This window comes from Bombina bombina, chromosome 2 (genome assembly GCF_027579735.1).
Source record: "Bombina bombina isolate aBomBom1 chromosome 2, aBomBom1.pri, whole genome shotgun sequence".
In the NCBI taxonomy this organism is placed as follows: domain Eukaryota; kingdom Metazoa; phylum Chordata; class Amphibia; order Anura; family Bombinatoridae; genus Bombina; species Bombina bombina.
The window spans coordinates 363,703,565-363,724,232 of record NC_069500.1 but is presented as its reverse complement, the minus strand read 5'-3'; the positions used below and the strand labels follow the sequence as shown (position 1 = coordinate 363,724,232).

At 36.3% G+C, this 20,668-nt stretch overlaps 1 protein-coding gene across 11 annotated transcripts in view; it reads left to right on the top strand.

The window, feature by feature from the left end:
* Positions 1-20,668, top strand: part of PITPNM2 (phosphatidylinositol transfer protein membrane associated 2) — a 545,415-nt gene that overhangs the window by 445,955 nt on the left and 78,792 nt on the right. For all 11 annotated transcript variants that reach the window (XM_053701788.1, XM_053701795.1, XM_053701793.1 and 8 more), the window contains one exon: positions 9,346-9,510. In XM_053701788.1, the coding sequence (XP_053557763.1) occupies positions 9,346-9,510 (165 nt within the window). The remainder of the gene's footprint in view (positions 1-9,345; positions 9,511-20,668) is intronic.

The window sequence follows — 20,668 nt, the reverse complement described above, 5'->3', positions numbered from 1 at the left end:
TATTCTCAGACTTAAAGCAACAGTAAAGTCATCATAAATCTTTTATAATTAATATAGTGCATGCAATTCACAATTTACTTCTATTATAAAACTTGCTTTGTTCTGAGGTTGGCTCAGAAGCAGCAATGTACTATTGAGAGCTATCTGGTGATTGATGGCTACACACATATGTCTTTTGTGATTGGTTCAGCTGGCTTCCAGTAGTGCATTACTGGTCCTATCAATCTACCTATGTTTACTCTTCAACAAACGATACCAAGAGAACACATTTTATAATAGAAGAAATTGGAAATTTGTTTAAAATTACGTAATCTGTCTGAATAATAAAAGTGTAATTTTGAATTTACTGTCTTTATATTATTAAAAAAAAAAACAAATACAATTAGCAGTAATGACTTATGGTGGTTTTAATACAATGTACTTTACTTTATACAGAAATAATGTTGTTGTTTTTTTTTTTTATTAAACTAGACAATACAATAAGAGTAGGAACATATCAAGCTATGTTTAATTTTGCATTTTTTATGTAATCATAAAAATACCCATACATGGAAAAGATTCAAACAGAAAGTGATACAACATTTTTCTAAAGACCATTTGAGTCCCTAGAGGGAATTTAATTATGAGGTAGAGTGCAAAACTGGTACCCTTAAAGTGATGGTAAACTCTCCCAATTTTTAAACTCAGATCCAGAATGTTAGAGATATTTTAGATGGAGTTAAATTATAACTTGTAACAAAGATGAGTTTTAACTTGCTTTTTTATATAAATATGAAATTCAAATACTGCACGCTCCCCCGTCCACTTATAAAGTCATTTTTTTGTGAGCTAATGGTTTGAATTGTTCTCCAATCAGTGCTCTCCCCATATGGCACTTTTGTTGTACCTAGAGCACTGATTGGGGAACAATTCAAACCTTTAGTTCACAGAAAAATTGACTTTTGAAGTGGATGGCGGGGCGCAGGATATTTGAATTTCATATCTATATTAAAAAGTAAGTTATAGCGCATCTTCGTTTCAACTGATGAATGAAACTCCATCTAAAATTAAATTCCAGATCTGATTTTAAAAAGGGGAGAGTAAATTATGTAATAAATGAAAATGAAGAGAAAAATCATATTTGTATTTTCCTAGTAGGTTATAAATAGTCAAAAATAGTCAAAAATATGAAATGTAAACCTTAATTTTTTTTATTTATGCCTTTAATAAAATAAATTAATACTCACCAGAAATTAACATAGCCTCAAAGGGGGAATGAACACAACCAAACTCCTTTCTTTACTTAATAAAAGTGACTCCCATTTACAGACCCAGAATTCGTAGTTTATGTACAGATTGCGCATGTTTAGGATTACGTATTCTTACTGGCGGACTGATCTCAGTTTGGGCAGTGTTTGCACTATTTCAGGCATTCTGGTAAAGATTATTTGACTGTGTTATTAAAGGTGCCTAAGTAGTTCTTTTGTGTACCAAGGAGATAAGAGGTTCCGGTGTGCTCCAGTATGGCCTTTCTAGAGCCCAGGGTCAAGCAAGTTCAAAAGCCCATATGTGTGCATAATACTGGTACATGATAAAATCTATCTAAAACATTAGTCTAAATATTTGATTACAGTCCCTGAGCCTACACATAGGTGCACAACTTCCATTTCAGCTGGATCTGCTATGGCATCAAATAAGAATGCGGATGTGGCTTTTGTGGAGTGACAACAAGTTTTTGCTATTTGCAGTATGCAAATATATAATGGTAACGTGTAATCAGAACCTCACACACCAGATGCTTATTGGTTTATACCTGTTTTCCTCTAGCTGTGGGCTTTTTAATATGTTTACAAAATGAAGTTGTAGATTATTTTGAGGATGACGATTTGTTATTTCAGACTTCTAACCATTTGTAAGCTCAAATAAAGCTAATGCAGGCTTAGTGTAAGTTAAGGCCCATACTACTAATGAATCTCCAGTGTCTCCAGCTTTGCAAGAGATATATCAGGGAGGTTTTTCTAAATTAGAAAAATATATGAAAGTACCAGCTAAACTCTTTAATATATATCCACTTTTTAAGACTCTTGCTCACACGTCTGGTGATTACAAGACTGTCTAAATATATGATTATGCCTGTCTTAGGCCTCCTGTATTAGGCAAGCATTAATGTGATTACAATTGACTCTCTCTTGACTATGGCAAGACATATCCTTTACAAGACATTCACATTGCATTGTCTCATAACCACCAGCTGTTCCAGAGGTTTTCTATGAAAGGGGAACATTACCAGTCAACTGCTCTAACCTTTTCCAAATCAAAAGCTCTTCATACCTGTTATAGCAGAAATAAAAAAAAGAAGCTTCTTCTTCTTTGTTTACAGTCTAGATTATGTTCTGTTGGGGGTTTAGGAAGAATCACAATGAATAATTCAAACAAATGAGATGATTTCCTTTTGTCTAAGATCATAGTTGGTTGATCAACATTGACAAAAGAAATACCATCTCAGCAAGCTGATTTTTGGCAGCAGAACTGCCACTGGATCAGTAAGTAATAACCGGAATCCGAGATTCAATAACTCAGTATCTTCAAAAAATCCAGAGGAAAAGTTTCTTTCAGCAAAGCTTTGGAGGCCACTTTAAGGGAAGTTGTCATCGCTCATTCAGATGCTGAAATGTGTATGATGTACAAAACCCTTGCAGAAGTACTTTCTCAAAAGATAGATGGCAAGCCTTGAAAATTCAATTTCAGCAAATCTAGAACGGCATTTTTTATTGGTGGTTAGATAAACAGAATCAAACAATAGGTTGTTCCTTATCAGAGCCTATTGGGTCCATACATTTGAAGAGTATTGTGCTAAAATGTATAGTCTCAGTTTCAGTGGGACAGATTCTAAGCTCTTTATATATTAGAAATACGAGTGGTTGCATGGGCACCCAGACACTTCCAGCACTTCTTAGAACATCTGTAAAGATTTTTTAATACAACATGACAACTGCTCTGTACTTTATATATCAGCGACAAACCCAACATATCCAGTAGCTCTTAGAAACTGACTCAGTTTTGTTTTATGCTCAAGTAAACTTAATTTAACTTAAAGGGATATGAAACCCAAACATTTTCTTTTGTGATGCAGACAGAGCATATCATTTTTAAAAAGTTTCCAATTTACTTCTATTATCAAATTTGTTCCCATTTTATTCTTTGTTAAAGAGATACCTAGGTAGGTGTCTGGAGCACTGCTGCCATCTAGTGCTCTTGCATATAAATAGCATTCTTGCAAAAACTGCTGCCATATAATGCTTCAGACATGTGCACGCTCCTGAGCTTACGTCCTTGCATTTCAACAAAATATACCAAGAAAACAAAGAAGATTTGATAGTAGAAGTAAATTAGAAAGTTGTTTAAAATTGCATGTTCTGTGTGAATCATGAAAGAAAAAAATTGGGCTTCATGTCTCTGGTTTTTAGATGATTTCAGCTGATACCAGGTACTACCGACAGTATGGCAGTGTTTCTGCAGCTACTGAAACAATGGGAGATTTGAGATATTTATTGTATTGCATCAGACAGCAACAAGCATGTTCCACAATTCTTCAGTCATTTCCATTCAATAAAATCCCTAGGTATAGATGCCCTTGTTCAGAAGTGGGACGCCAAACTTGTGTTTCCCCCAATCCCTAGACTACTTTGTATATAAAAGAGCATATTAGAGTGAGATTAGTTACCCTATTTTAGACCAGAAGATATTGCTCAGAAGTTCACGGATGATTCTAGCCTTTATCTACTTAGTGTTTGCATCTTCGAGGGTTGAATATCCCACATTAAGTAATTCATATTATGCCTAAAGCAAGGAAATCTTTAACTTAAACAGTTGTGGATGGTGCAGCATACCTTTTCCATGTCCAATTTGCAAACAACATTATCTCCAGTTTTTATTAAGGGCCCAAGTTTCAGCAATCTCAGGTACTGTTGATACTAAATGGGCTCAATTTTTGGATTGAATATTGTTAATATATTCCAATTATTCCCATAACTTCATATTTTAGGCATCCAGTTCTTACAGGCCTTGACTCATAACTTGCATAAAGTTATACATTTCACACCTATGTAGGACTTCTTGTTGTGGTTGCTCTTATAGCTTCTCCATTCAAACCACTACACAAGTTTTTGCTTTAGACTGTTTATCTTGCGGATATTACATCTGTAAGACAAATTTCTTAGACAAGAATTGTCTTTTTAAGAACATATTCCATATCGCTTAAAGAAAATGTGGTCCTTCATACTGTCCCTGAGTTGTCTGAGTTTCGTTTCATTCTGATTATTATTATAAATCTAGTCTGATGTCTGCATATGTACCTGAAAAGAACAAAATATTTCAGCCGTCACAACAAATTATTTGTTACTTCTCAAGGGCATAAGAAGGGGAGTGCTCCTGTTAAAACCACAAGTTTGAGTTAGATTGTAAACCCTATCATCTCAAGATGTTTATAGCTGTTGAAAGCTCAGGCTTACTCTACCAGGGCAGTCTGTACATCATAGGGAGCTGGATGTTACTCCATCTGAACTATGTGATGTAACAAGTGTTTAAGAATCTCAAACTTTCCTCACGCTAGTTGCATGCGCATTAAGCAGTAAAATCTAACTTTGGGAAGTAAATACTTTCTGCATTGGTAGCCATTTATTTCTGGTGAGTATTTTTTAGGGTAAGCAAAGATAATGTAAATTAATTTAAAAGCAATTCCTATATATTGGCTTATGTACTTAGACACTACTTTTGTACATGTCCAATCTCCAAGAATGGAAAGACTGCAAAGGGGAGTCACTTTTATACAAGGGGAAGGAGACCAGTTCTGTCCAGGAAAGCCAAGATATAGGAATTTTTGCACATTTATTTTAATTTTTCTAATCTAATTATACATTAACATGACACAAAAGTGGATGTATAACAGGTTTTTACAATTAAACAGGTAAAGGGATACATGCTGAAAACATCCTCCCTATAGTCCCGTTTGCCATATCAGTGGTAATTAACAATTCTCACACAATTTTGATTAGCGTTAGATTGGAATCCTTTTGCTCTTATTTGCGTCTTGGATTAGAATCCTGGCGCAATAATAATCCAACCCACCAAAGCAAAATGTCATAACCAATTGCACTTCCCATTAATTGTAATGGGAAGCACAAAAGGCTTCTCCTGGCAGCACCTCAGTCTAATCACATTGCTTTGTTCAGGCAATCAACCTTTTCATTGCACTTTCATTGCACTTGTTTAACTTGGTATAAGTCCTGCGCAAATAAACATAAATTAATTACTTCATCATGTTTACACTGGTGTATGTATTAGTGGTTTAAAATAAATTAGGGACTTCTATAATACTTCCTCAGACCTCCATCACTATAAATGCTAACAGTAACCCTGCCACCACCACCGTGGCTAACATTCAAATGCCCCCACTCATACAACAATAATAATAATAATCTTAAAAGGATGGTAAACACCTTGTAATTACAAGAGTTCTTTTTATTCTTTAACATTTTGAATGCACCTTGTTTGCTGCAATTGTCTTTCAATAATCAAATTTCCCACCACTTGCCTTGCAGACAAGGCTTGCTTCTATATTTTTTTTGTTTTTTAGCAAGAGCTACATTGCTTTGTAATGTCTGATCATCTCTGCTGCGGCCAATTAGGGGCAGATATGTAGCAGGATTAGACATTTGAAGTCTGCAGCATTTACTGTCCCTTTAACATAATGTTCCTGTTTTAATCCTCACTCTGCCATGTTCAATCTTCAGCCTATTTCTGCTTTAAAAACAGGGTACATAGAGCTACTCTCTACTGACATTTCCTGAAGCTATTACTGTGTTGCCCTCTATGTAATGATTTTTTAAAGTTAAGCCAAGGTCACCATATGAGGGATAACTTTTGCAGTCCCCCCCCCCCCTCTTCTGATTGTTTGAGAAAGCAATTGCCCAGCATAAAACTTGATCTCTTATCTAATGATAATTGTTATACAAATTAAATTAGTTAGCTAGAACACTGCAGTATCTTCAGGTCAATGCCTGTGAAGAGAAACACTAGGGATCCTATTTCTGAGGATGGAAGAGACTGGTTCATGTTGGAATAATAATAACGGTACTTTTTATTGTGGATCTAGCAGTGGGAAAAGGTCCCCTGGTTGTGGCAGGAAAGACTTTTATGTTTGCATAGGGCTATTTTGGGTGATGTGGGTCAGTTAGGGTTGCGGGGTGGGGTAGAGGGTCTTGGGTCATATAGTGGGACCAGGTTATCATTGTTTGTTGCAGCAAGGGTTTCAGAATTAGGGTTTATTGCATTGGGTGGTTGCAGTTAAGGTTTATTGCTCAGGGCATGGTATATTTTAACTTGGTATCACTAAACATACCTGTACGATATAGGCACAAGTATCACTGTGCAGAAGTCTAAAGCTTCTTACATTTGGTCATTGCAACCGGTTAAACCTTGCACCTATTATTTGATGACCTGCAAATTGCAAATGGTTACTATAACAAAAAATAATTTGCAGGAATGGAACTGTCACTCCTTTTTTTCCCTATAGCTTCTTTGCTAGTTCTGTTTCTGAGACAGGATTACAATCTAGCCCATTTGTTTGTTTATTAATGTAACAAAAAAAATAGAAATAAATTCAGCCCTTGGTGTATATTACATTATCACCTAAACACGTGCTGGGTTTCCATTTAAACCAGAATCAATATTGACATACAGTAACTTTTTTATGCTTAGTTTACCTCCTATTTACCTATTTCTCTTTGTAACAATAGAATTTCAATTATTTTATTCCTCTCCTACAGTTGCTTTGTACTCATCGTCTCATCTTTTGAAGATTTATTTATTGGCCCTGACATGCAGTTGCTAACATTGTATGAGTCAGATATGTTAACTCTAGCCCTTTCTTGTATTTAAGGGGTTAAACATCACAGTGGAACAAGAAGTACAAGAAGAGTATGTACCGCGGGAAGGGTTAACAAAAACAGTATGCCGGGCAGGTGTTACTATCACAGCAGAGTTTGTAGTTTCTGTACCAGAGATAGAGAAAAAGTATACAGATTTTTAGTCTGCAAAATCCTCATCCCGGCAGAAGATTTTAGAAGGCTAAGGCCCTTCAGGAGTGGAATTGCAGACTAGAGTCAAATAATACAGTGTGCACTGCAATAATCAATAGCCAAAAACATTATAATCCTGCAAAATAATGCATTGCCTGCCCCCTAAACCATCAGCATTACTCACCCCCTAAACCACCTAAACAATCAGCATTACTCACCCCCTAAACCATCAGCATTACTCACACCTCAAACCATCAGCATTACTCACCCCCTAAACCATCAGCATTACTTACCCCCTAAACCATCAGCATTACTTACCCCCTAAACCATCAGCATTATTCACCCCCTAAACCATCAGCATTACTCACACCTCAAACCATCAGCATTACTCACCCCCTAAACCATCAGCATTACTTACCCCCTAAACCATCAGCATTAATTACTCCCTAAACCATCAGCATTATTCACCCCCTAAACCATCAGCATTACTCACCCCCTAAACCACCTAAACAATCAGCATTACTCACCCCCTAAACCATCAGCATTACTTACCCCCTAAACCATCAGCATTACTTACCCCCTAAACCATCAGCATTACTCACCCCCTAAACCATCAGCATTACTCACCCCCTAAACCACCTAAACATCAGCATTACTTACCCCCTAAACCATCAGCATTATTCACCCCCTAAACCATCAGCATTATTCACCCCCTAAACCATCAGCATTACTCACCCCCTAAACAATCAGACTGTACTACAAGTCATTATAGAGAGATAAACAGACACTACCCTGTTTGGCCTCAGCAAAGATTATCAGACAACAAACCACAAAACAATGGCTATTTTGAGAAGAACATGACAGTAACTTATCTACTCTAATAACAAGCCCAGTTTGGCTCCTCTAGCAAGTGGTGGATGGAGTTTGGATATTGAAAGACAATTGCAGCAAACAAGGTGTTAATGCACTCACCTAGAAGTTTCATTTATTGCAAAAATCTTGTTAAAGGGAAATAAAACTCAATTTTTTCTTTCATGATTCAGATAGAGCATGCCATTTTAAGCAACTTTCTAATTTACTCCTATTATGATTTTTTTCTTGGTTCTCTTGCTATTTGAAAAAGCAGGAATGTAAACATAGGAACCAGCCAGTTTTTGGTTCAGCACCTGGGTAGCGCTTGCTAAATGGTTGCTATATTTAGCCACCAATCAGCAGGCGCTACCCAGGTTCTGAACCAAAAATGATCAAGCCCCTATGCTTACATTCCTGCTTTTTCAAATAGCAAGAGAACCAAGAAAAAATCATAATAGGAGTAAATTAGAAAGTTGCTTAAAATTGCATGCTTTATCTGAATCATGAAATAAAAAATGTGAGTTTTCTGTACCTTTAAGCACAAGTTGTTTACTGACCCTTTAATGTTTCTCACGGTCTAATACTAGCACTCCAGAGGAAGCTATAATCCACCAACACTACTGGTGACACTATTCTTTGGATTTACAGCTGTTCCTCAAAAACAAAAAAAACTCTGAATTAATTTGTTTTAAAAAAAAATGTATTAAAATTCACAACCATTCATTGTGCAGAGATCATTAAAACAATGTGCTCATTTTACCCCATTCCACTCACGCCTACAGAAGTATTAGAGCAAACGGTTTGTTCTTCATCATTTTGTAAGCATAAGACTGTCATTTTGAAAACTTGAAAGACAAATCCTAAGCAAAATCACATGAAGCCGATGTGACTCCCTTCCTATATTACCCTTTATAATTAACAAATAATCCAAAAAATTTTTGTTTGCAATATTTTATTGCTTGCCACAGCAATCATATATATCTGTCTCACGATATATATGTTAAAAAATGCTTTTGTATATACATGTACATGTGTATATACTGTCTGTTAACCCTTCCTACAGGGTCTGCAGCATGTTACTGCTGAGCAAGCAACCTATTGCAGTCCCTCTTAAGAGTTTTGTTTGGCTTTATTGTCCCTATCTGTTGCCTTATTTCACCAATGGAATGAAATTGATGCTGGGATTGTATTTCATTTGCTTGTCTTTGTATTAGGTTTGACATGACACTCAATGAAAAGCATCTTATTTTGTGTTTTGAATGGTTTAAAACATACCTATGAGCTGTCTCCTTTGCATCTTCATCCCTCCTAATGCCTTTTTTTTTTTGTCCTGTTTGGGTCTAAATTTTAATTTATTCTTTTGTCATTGTTTGTTTCCCCCTCCCCTTGTTTCCCTATGTTTTTTTTTTTTATATATATTCTTTCGGCTTCATAGCGGATGTTGTTCAATTTCATGGTGCAGTCTTCGTGGAAAATGCCTCCCCTTCCTCCCCTATAACAGCCCCACACTTCAGGGGATACCGAAGAGCAAGTGAGATCAGCATTGCAAGTCAGGTCTCGGGAATGGCAGACAGTTACACAGCTTCAAACATAGCCAACAGTAAGTGACTTAACTATCTAGCAGGTGTGATCAAAGGAAAAAAGGCACCTTGATCTCTAAAGATTGTCAACTGCCCAGGCCATAGTGATTCTGGCTTAAGAGGATTTCTAATACTTTGAGACACTTTCCCTCGGTGGGATTAAACGTATTAAATCTGCATTGAAGTGCATTAAATATCATTTGTTATAATCAAGTGCAAGCATGATCTATTCCTTAGCAGTTTCTGCTGTTTGTCTACTCTATTAGCATGACTGCTTTTGATACCTTGTAAGTGACCACCACACTTTGAGTGTGCTTGTAAGAGTATAATCCATATAAACACAAAAGGAAGAGAGACATAAGTGGTAATTATTATCAGGGAATATATCCACATATAAAATTATTAAAGCCATTTTTAACCAAATTTGAACAAAGGTTTATTTATTTTTTTACACAGCCTATTGTAAATAATATGCATTTGTAAACGTCAACCCTTTGGCTGTTGGTGAGGGATACAACACATTACTTAGCAAAGCATTGCAGTCATATCTAGTAAGCAAGGGGTTAAATCTTAAGCTTTGTTCCTCTTGACATTATACTTTTGTTTTTCATGCTTTGTTTTCTCCAGAGTCTCTCGCATTCTTGATTTTATTGCCCTACATTTATAAACAGCCGTACAAATGGCAATATATGGCTGGAGACAATGTTTCAAATATATACAGATGTCGCCAAACAAATATTGGTACCCTTGCATTTTAATCAAATAATGCTATCGTGCACAGTGTATAGAGAAAATTCTAAAATGACTGGGACAATACTATTGATACCCTTTAGAAGTTACAATAATGAATTGTTTCGTAGTGATACGTCAAGCAGACTATTCTCTTTTAATTAGTATTACAGGTGTCTTTAATCTTATAATGACTAATTCATCCAGTTAAAATGGAGAAAATTACTCACTCTGCTGTTGTGTGTCACTGTGTGTATCACACTGAACATGCAAAAGAGAAGAAAAACCAGAGTTGTCTGAGGAGGTTAGAAAGAAGGTATTAGCCAAGCATAGTCAACGTAAAGGCTATAAGACCACCTCTAAAGAGCTTGATGTTCCTGTATGCACTGTTACCAATATTATTAAGAAGTAGCCTTGGGACTGTAGCTAACATCCCTGGATGTGGCCACAAGAGGAAAATTGAGCCAAGAATGATGAGAAAGATTGTTCGAATGATGGAGAAAGAAACAAGAACAACTTCAAAACAGATCCTAGCTGATGTTGAAGCTCAAGTTGCAACAGTTTCAAGTTAAATTAAAATGGGCTCCATCATAGAAGACCTAGGAAAACCACACTTCTAAGAAAGAAAAAGAAAGAATAGCAGACTGGATTTTACCAAAATGCCACAGTCCTTCTGGGAGAATGTAATTTGGACAGATGAAACAAAAGTAGAGCTTTTTGACAAATCACAACTCAATGTTTTCAGAAGAAAAAAAAGAAGCTTTCAAAGAGAAGAACACCATCCCTACAGTGAAGCATAGAGGAGGTTCAGTGATGTTTTAGGGTTTCTTTGCTGCCTCTGAGTGCCTAGAGTCTGTGCAGGGCACAATGAAATCAGAAGACTATCAAGGCATTCTTCAGTAAAATATACTGCCCGGTGTCAGAAAACTGTGTCTCAGTTGCAGGTCATGGCTCCTCCATTAGGATAATGACTGGAAATGCCTCAAAAAATCACCATTCCTAAGTGGCCTTCTGTGAGTCCAGATCTGAATCCCATTTTAGGTTAAGAGTATAAATATTTTTTTTCCAGCCATTTGTTTTTTTTGTTTACAATAATATGTGAAGTTTCTGTTTTCCGTATAAAAAAAAAAGTGGAATGGTACCAATACTTTCAGCCACATCTGTAAAGCATGAAATAAATGTCACACACAGACTGTAATAACTGTAGAAGTATTGGAATATAAAGCTGGGTCTATGGTTAACCAGCAGTTTGCACATTCTGGTTTCACTGCACCTGTAGCTCATAGCCTGGCTGTCTTAACACCACAAAGTAACTGCACATGTCTATGCAAATTATATTTGCATTATGCACTCACCAAACCTAATATGTCCCATTCATACTTTTTGTAGTAATGTTCACTTGATGCATGTAGTTGTTGTCCATTTCTATCTGTTGTGTTTTCAACACCAGTGCAGATGTGTAGCCCATATGAATTGTGTATATTGTACAATATTCTATTGCTCCAAAAAGTGTGAGTTTTAATAACAAAACTGCTGTACATTTTTTTATGTAAAATCATTATCATTGGTGCATAGTAAATAGCCCAGACAACAATGTCTCCTTACCAATCATATGAAAATTATGTGTCAATCAGTGCGTAGTAACAATTATGTTAAAATTCTGCATTCCTATATTAAAGGGACAGTCAACACTCAAAATAAACTTGCTGGAATAAATTACTAACAACACGATTATTGAAAACATCCTTATTCACTAGTCCAGACTGAATCACTTTTGTAAAAAAAAAAAAAAACTGCCGTTCTGAGCCGTTTGGAAAAAAAACATGGCTCCATAACTCCTCCTCTCATCATCTTCTTCCCCAGGGCTAGTTTCAAATTCTCTTGTGCCCGCCAAAGAGTGTTGACTGTCCCTTTAAATACCTTTGTGTAAACATGCTTTTTCCCACACTTCCTAGAAAGGCCAACGAGCAAAATCGATAACCTAGGTTTTTAAAATGCTGCGAATTGCTTGTTCCAGCAATTTGATTTGCTGTAGGTTACAAAATGTTCTGTTTGGTCTGTCTAATGAAGCAAGAACTGTTTAGCATCCTTTTAACCAGATTTGTGTATCATTTAATGCATCATAATACAATTTTATCTCTACCTGTTTGTATATAAGGACACCTATTCATTTACTCATTGTGGGAATCAATATTGGGACAATATTATATTGGTAACACAGTGAAACAACCATGTGGTTAATTAGATATTCTCAGTGCAATGCTTTGATTGAAGATGCCTGCTACTTTCCAAGATATATATGCAATCAAAATAAATCGCACTCTCTGGATTTAAGCACAGCAAACAGGTTTATTCTGTAACGCTTTGGGCGTTCACCCCTTCTTAAAACATTTGTCTGAGGAAGGGGTGAACGCCCCAAAAATCACAGAATAAACCTGGGCTTAAATCCAGAGTGGAATTTTATTTTGATTGATTATTGGACTGTTTCTGCACCCTGGGCTGGTACCATTGATATATATATATATATATATATATAGTCAATGTTCAAAGGATACCATATGGAAGTTTTGTTTTGCAATTCCAGATGCCTCTTGCATTCTTTGTTCTCAAGTCATAAACCAGCAAAATCACTCTTCTGCAACATTTGCCAATATTACTTTGTATTGCTGGGTACTTTGGGGAGAAAGAGATTGTATATTTAAAAATATGGTTATTTGCAACATCTATATAATATAAAATAGCTGTACAACAGAGATTTGAGGCGTCTGCCTTACTTATTTGTCGTCCAGAACATTAGTATTTAGGTTGAGTCATTTTAATCTCATAATCAACCAGTTCACATCTGGACCACTGATTGGATCTTGCACAACTAAAAAATGTCTTGTTTAAGCAGAAATCTATTTATTCATGAAAACATAATTGTATGATTTTATTCTTCAAAAAGTTTCTCCTAACAATTGACAACAGTGTTAGAACTCAGGTACAATAAATGTATTAAAGAGACATTAAACACCATGTGCCAGATTACAGGTGGCGCGCTAATTAACGCTTCCACTCGAGCATTAATTGCGCAAGAAGTAAGCCTTTTGCGCTTGTCAGTTTGCACTCATATTAAGTTGACAGTAAACTGTTTTCGCTTGCATGCTAACCCGACGAGCGCTTAAAAGCCAAACATAGAATATCACGTGTGTGTTCACATATTCCCCCATTGAAGTCAATGGAGAGAAAAAAGTGGGGGGAAAAAACTAACACCACTCTCACGCAAACCCGATTGAATATTCTCATATGCGCTAACCCAACATGAAAATATGAATATTTCACATTCTAATGCTCTAAACATAGCACAATATGTTCTATTTATTCATAAAAAAATATTTCTACATATACATATTCCTTTAAAAAACAAACAGGAAAAAAAAAATTGGGCCAGATTACAAGTGGAGCGTTAATTTATTACGCGCCTGCAAACGGCCAAATTTGCAAGCTCGCAGTAGCAATTAGTACTCCGAAAATTAACCAAAGGTGAGACCACTGGTTCATTTTCAAAATAACCCCAACTTGCCCCCAAAATAAAGTATATATTTTTTAATATTTTTTTTTATTTAACAAAAAAAATGCAAAAAGCAGTTTTTAGGGGTTAAAGTTGGCAGGTCTGGGGTGTTAGGAAAAAAAACTGGCCACTTAAAATACCAGGGCCCAATTGCGTGCACTTGTTTTACGAGTGGAGTGCAAATATCACGCTTGTGAAAGTGCAAGTTTCGCTCCACTCGTAAACTCGTCCTTTATGTGTACAAAGTAAGCCGTTCTTATTATTGACCATCATTATATGATCTGGGTGTAAGTTTAGGGTTGGTAAGGGTGACTCTGCCACTTACACATGTACAGTGGTGGTTTGTATGCCCCCTCGACATAAGGTTTCTAGACCCACCACTGTGTATGTTACTTATTCTGAGAGACACGATCTATGTTATTTCCAGGCTAATGTGATTCACAGAAAGGCTTAACAGGTTGAACTGCATTCCCAAAAAAGCAACCTGTAGCCTTACAGATTCTCAATACATTTAGTATTTACTGCTCCTGTTTATATAACACAACATTTCTTGAGGCTTAGCTGAGCATAAATTGTAACAACGGCTAAATACCTATAACATGGTGGTCCACATTTTACAAATATTTTGTCTCTATGCACTGTGGACACCGTGGTGAATATAAATAGTTGCTAATACCAAGAACTTCATATGTATTTTGTTAACCTATTTTTCATAGCAGAAGTGTTCTGTATACAGTGTATATAATGGTACACACTAAACTCAGACTGTGGAAACGCAGCAATAACCCACAGTGTAAAGGTCACTAAACAGTTACTTGCATATGCTTCTTAGGAATAAGGATAGTTTCTGAACATTATGAGCCAGATTATGAGGGGATGGCAAAATTTTGCTTTTGCAAGTGCGATATTTACGCTCCACTCGTAATACTAGCATACGCAATTGTCCGCTGGTATTTCAAGTGGCCCACTTGTGTTAACATTGCATAGAAGCTTTGCGCTTCCATAGGCTTCAATCGGAGCCTCATTATCATGCCGTGAGACACAGCATGAAAACCTTGCGCAGCGAAGGGGCTAAGTCGCGCAACGATGGGAAGCAAATGTTAAATATATAAAATATACATATATATGTGTTTGTTTGTCTGTATATATACACATATTAACAGATAAATATATATGTATATAATCATATACATATATATTTATAGGGAACATACCATAGACTGCTATGTAAAGGCACTTTTCCATGCCTTTTTTTTTTCTAACACCCCACACCTGCCAAATTTAAACCCTACAACCTGCTTCATGCAGTTAAAAAAATGCTACTTTCTTTCCTAAAATATAGAGAGTCCACAACGTCATCAATTACTAGTGGGAATATCAGCAGGAGGAGGCAAAGAGCACCACAGCAAAGCTGTTAAAGGGACACTGAGCCCAAATTTTTTCTTTTGTAATTCAGAAAGAGCATACAATTTTAAGCAACTTTCTAATTTACTCCAATTATCAATTTTTCTTCGTTCTCTTGCTATCATTATTTGAAAAAGAAGGCATCTAAGCTTTTTTTTTGTTTTAGTACTCTGGACAGCACTTTTTTATTGGTGGATGAATTTATCCACTAATCAGCAAGGACAACCCAGGTTCACCAAAAATGGGCCGGCATCTAAACTTACATTCTTGCATTTCAAATAAAGATACCAAGAGAATGAAGAAAATTTGATAATAGGAGTAAATTAGAAAGTTGCTTAAAATTTCATGCTCAATCTGAATCACGAAAGAAAATTTTTGTGTACAGTGTCCCTTTAAGTGTCACTCCCCTACCCATAATCCCCAGTCATTCTCTTTGCCTCTGTCAATGGAGAAGGTGAAATTTTGGTGTCTGAAGAAAATTGGATTGCTATCGCTTCAAAGAAGATTTTTGGGTCTAGCCGTAGTCCACGTTAATCTCTTCAGCAAAGAGAAGTGGTGGCTTTAAAGCAGTTAGGAACTTGTGAGGGTGGCCTTGCTCTGTTTTCCTAACATATTGCTGCCCTAGTATAGAAAGCCAGAGTAGGTTTACTCTATTCTTTATTTTTTCTACAGGCCTCTGTAAGGAGTATGTGTCCTTTCACGCCTTGTGAGCTGTCTCCCTGCCGGACAGCTAGATTGCAGGTAAGTGCATTTTGTCTTCTAGGTGAGGAGACTTGTACTTAAGAGTTTATAAAATTCAAGAATAGCTCTCTGCTTTTATTATTAGGACTAAAGAAGGAATCCTTAGTTGAGGATTTTTTACAGGCAGTATGCAGGCACTTTTTATTGTATGTGGCAAGAGACTTAGAGTTCATTCCCTTTATGGGTATGAAGGGGTTAACTCCTAATTCTGGCTCATTTGTTTTTACTGTAAAGTACTACCATGCAAGTCCTTGGTTGTCTTTTGAATTATATTAACTTTGTGGGACATGGCAGAGGTTTTATTGTCTCTGTTGGTTATTTTTGCAACTACAATGGCTCATATTTGACTAAGTGTTTTGTTTAGTTTTTGAGCCGGATTGGAAGCACGCGCTTTGCTTAATGGCACAGCTCCTTTCAACCCGGTCATGTGACCTTCCTCTTCTGCTTCAGAGCGGTGTCGGCTGCTTCCGTGAGAGGATTCTGTATTAGTGCAATAAGTAGCTTGCTTAATCTTTGTTTATTAAACTGAACAAATTTCATCGTAAAAGTTTTTCTGTATATAGCAGAAAGTGGCCGGTTTGCATGTTTTCCTCACACTTGCATTGCATAATATATTTATATCCGGATTAGCTTCAGTCTGCTTAAAGTGAATGTAAATTTTGATGATAAAGTGCCCGTTTTTTAAAAATTCGATTAAAAACAGAGGCACTTTAACCTTTTAACGCCGTTATGCCATTCTATTCCGTCATAATTACACTGGGCTTTAGAGCCGTTATGACAGAATAGTCATAGAATGTTGACTGGTCCTTTAACTTGATTAACATGCTAATAATTTCATTTGTGTCTTCATTTTATTGAATATTTTCGCAAATGAGGTTTAATCTATGTCTTTAGCTGTTTTAGCTAGAAGAATTTTGTGATTTCTAAAAAATCCATATTTCTTTTTTCCAAGATAATCAAATATTTGGTTCATAATTGGTTTCAATTCTTAACTGTTACTCTGGGTTTCAAGATTGAGTCCTAAGACTAAAACTTTAAGCTTATATTAGTTTAGTTGTTCTTACTAAGGAACGAAATCCTAAATTCTTACCCAAGTAACATGTTTTTAATTGGAAGTTTTTTAGTTCAAAATCAGCTCCCCAAATTTGCATGTATGTGCCATATTCCAGCTTGGCTGGTAAAGGGCAGGTTAAGACTTTTTTGAAATTTGTTTGGTTCTATTCGGTCCAAATTTCTTAGATTTTGGGTACAGAATAAGATTCAGAGTAAAACCGTCTGTGAGAAGTCTTTTTTTCTCTATTATATTCCAGCTATTCCAGTAAGGCTAACACTTTCCTTAAGTGTGTTTCAGTCCTATATATTTTGGGTAGTGTTGAAGCGCGGCTGATCACCTGTTGGGGCTCAAGCGCTGCTCAGACCTGGAATCTTCTGGGGTATTTATTCCAGTTCCATTGTTAGGAACTGGGTTTTGGGGTTTTATTCTAAACTATTCATTGTTCCAAAGATAGAAAATCTTTTGAATTATCATATAAATGTACCATCTTTTAGATTGGTGTTTATATGGTCTATTCTGCCTTTTTTGGTCAGTGATAGCATTATTTGTTTACATTAGATACAATAGCATATCTTCATTTTCTGTTTTCATTCAGATTATTTTTATTTTCTGAGATTCTCTTTTGTTGACAAGCATTACCAATTTGTTGCTTTTCCTTCTGGTCTAGCGACAGTACTAAGAATCTTTTCAAGGTTCTCAGTGTTCCTTATTTGGACAGTCTCGTGGTACTGGCTCAGTCTTTTCGTTCTGCGGAATCTCATACGATTCAACTTTGTTTTTTCAAGACATGGTTAGAGGATTTTTTTTATCAAAAGCTCTTGATTCCTCACACAAGGGTCACCTTTTTTAGGTTTCCAGATAGCTTGTGTCAATGTCTTTGTCTCTAACAGAAAAGTGACAATTTTATTGGGTTCCGTCTGTCGGAACCTTCAGTCTCTATTATTTCCTTCAGTTGCTATATATGCATGGAAGTTATAAGTCTCATGGCTGCAGCATTGGATTTGATTCCCTTTGCTCATTTTCATAGAAAACCTTTCCAGTTTTTTATGCTGAATAATGGTGCAGGGATTCTAGGATATTACTTTTTATATCTTCGAATCCTATTGTTTAACTATCTTTGATTCGGTGGTTAAGATCACCATCATTTAGTTCTACAGGTCTCTTCGATTCTTTCAACCTGGACCATGATCTCTACAGATGTGAGTCTTTTAGGTTGGGAGGCTGTCTGAGGATCTCTGTCAGCACAAGGGGTTTGGAAATCTCAGGAGGCGAGATTACCATTTGATAATTTGGAACTCCGTGCATTCTCAGAGTTCTTCAGTTTGGTTTCTTTTTGAAGAAGAGACATTTATTGTTTTTTTCAGACAATGTCACAACTGTGGTGTATGTCAATCATCAAGGTGGGACTATCAGTCCTTAGGCTGTGACAGAAGTATCTCGGATATTTGCTTGGGCTAAATCCAGCTCCTATCTAAATTCTGTGTTTTTTTTCCTAGGTATAGACATCTGGGAAGCAAATTATCTCTGTTAATCAAGCTTTACATCCGGGAGAATGGTCTCTTTACCCAGATATGTTTTTCAATTTTTCAGATGTGAGGGCTTCCAGAAATAGATCTGTTGTCATCTCATCTAAACAAAGAACTTCCCAGGGGCCTATTCAGGTCCGGGGATCCTCAGGTGGAAGTAGTGTATGCATTGACACTTCCTTGGAATTATCATTCTGCCTATATCTTTCTGCCTCTAGTTCTTCTTCCTAAAGTGATTTCCAAACTTCTAATGGAGCGTTCGTTTGTACTGCTGGTGGCTCCAGCATGGCCTCACAGGTTTTGGTATGCGGATCTCATTCGGATGGCCAGTTGCCAACCTTGGACACTTCCGTTAAGACCAGACCTATCTCAAGGCCCATTTTTCCATCAGGATCTCAAATCATTAAATTTGAAGGTATGGAGATTGAACGCTTGATTCTTAGTCATAGAGGTTTCTCTGACTTAGTGATTAATACTATGTTACAAGCTCGTAAATCTGTCTCTAGAAAGATTTATTATCGAGTTTGGAAGACTTACATTTCTTGGTGTTCTTCTCATAAATTCTCTTGGCATTCTTTTAGAATTCCTAGAATTTTACAATTTCTTCAGGATGGTTTGGATAAGGGTTTGTCTGCAAGTTCTTTGAAAGGACAAATCTCTGCTCTTTCTGTTCTTTTTCACAGAAAGATTGCTAATCTTCCTGATATTCATTATTTTGTTCAGGTTTTGGTTAGTATCAAACCTGTCATTAAGCCAATTTCTCCTCCTTGGAGTCTTAATTTGGTTCTGTAGGCTTTACAGGCTCTTCTGTTTGAGCATATGCTTTCTCTGGACATTAATTACTTTCATGGAAAGTATTGTTCTTTTTAGACATCTCTTCAGTCAGAACAGTTTTTGAATTATCTTTCTTGTGAATCTCCTTTTTCTGATTTTTCATCAGGATAAGGTGGTTTTTGCTGTCCTCATTTCAATTTTTACCTAAAGTTGTGAATTTTAACAACATTAGGGAGGAATTATTGTCTTTTCCTTGTGTCCTAATCCTAAGACTTCTTTAGTAAGATTCTTACATTCTTTGGATATGGTAAGCGTTTTGAAATCCTATGTTGAAGCTATTCAGATTTCAGACAGCCTTCTAGTCTATTTGTTATCTTTTCTGGTTTTAGGAAGGTCAAAAAGCTTCTGCCATTTCTTTGGCATCTTGGTTAAACTTTTGATTCATCATGTTTATTTGGAGTCGGGTTGATTCCCGCCTCAGAGGATTACGGCTCATTCTACTAGGTAAGTTTCTACTTCCTGGACTTTTAAGAATGAAGCTTCTGTTGATCAGATTTGCAAAGCAATGACTTGGTCTTCTTTGCATACTTTTACTAAATTCTACCATTTTGATGTTTTCTCTTCTTTAGAAGCAGTTTTGGTAGAATGGTACTTCAGGCAGCTGTTTCAGTTTGATTCTTCTGCTTATAATTTCATTTTTTTTTTCATTATTAAAATTGAAACTTTTGATTTGGGTAGTGGATTAATTTTTCAGCGGAATTGGCTGTCTTTATTTTTTCCCTCCCTCTCTAGTGACTCTTGCGTGGAAGTTCCACATCTTGGGTATCTGCTATCCCATACGTCACTAGCTCCTGGACTCTTGCTAATTACATGAAAGAAAACATAATTTATGTAAGAACTTACCTGATAAATTCATTTCTTTCATATTAGCAAGAGTCCATGAGGCCCACCCTTTTTTGTGGTGGTTATGATTTTTTTGTATAAAGCACAATTATTCCAATTCCTTATTTTTGATGCTTTCGCTCCTTCTTATCACCCCACTTCTTGGCTATTCGTTAAACTGAATTGTGGGTGTGGTGAGGGGTGTATTTACAGGCATTTTAAGGTTTGGGAAACTTTGCCCCTCCTGGTAGGAATGTATATCCCATACGTCACTAGCTCATGGACTCTTGCTAATATGAAAGAAATTAATTTATCAGGTAAGTTCTTACATAAATTATGTTGTTTGTTTTTTTTTAAACATGAAGAGAAATAAGATGCAGTCCTCACATCTCACTAGCACATGATACTTCTCACCATTGCTGCATTTATCCGTTACTACACTGTATGGTGTGATTAGAGTTGGGGCCAGTGTTAGGACTAAGCTCCGCATAAGGGTCAGATATATACAACTATAATAG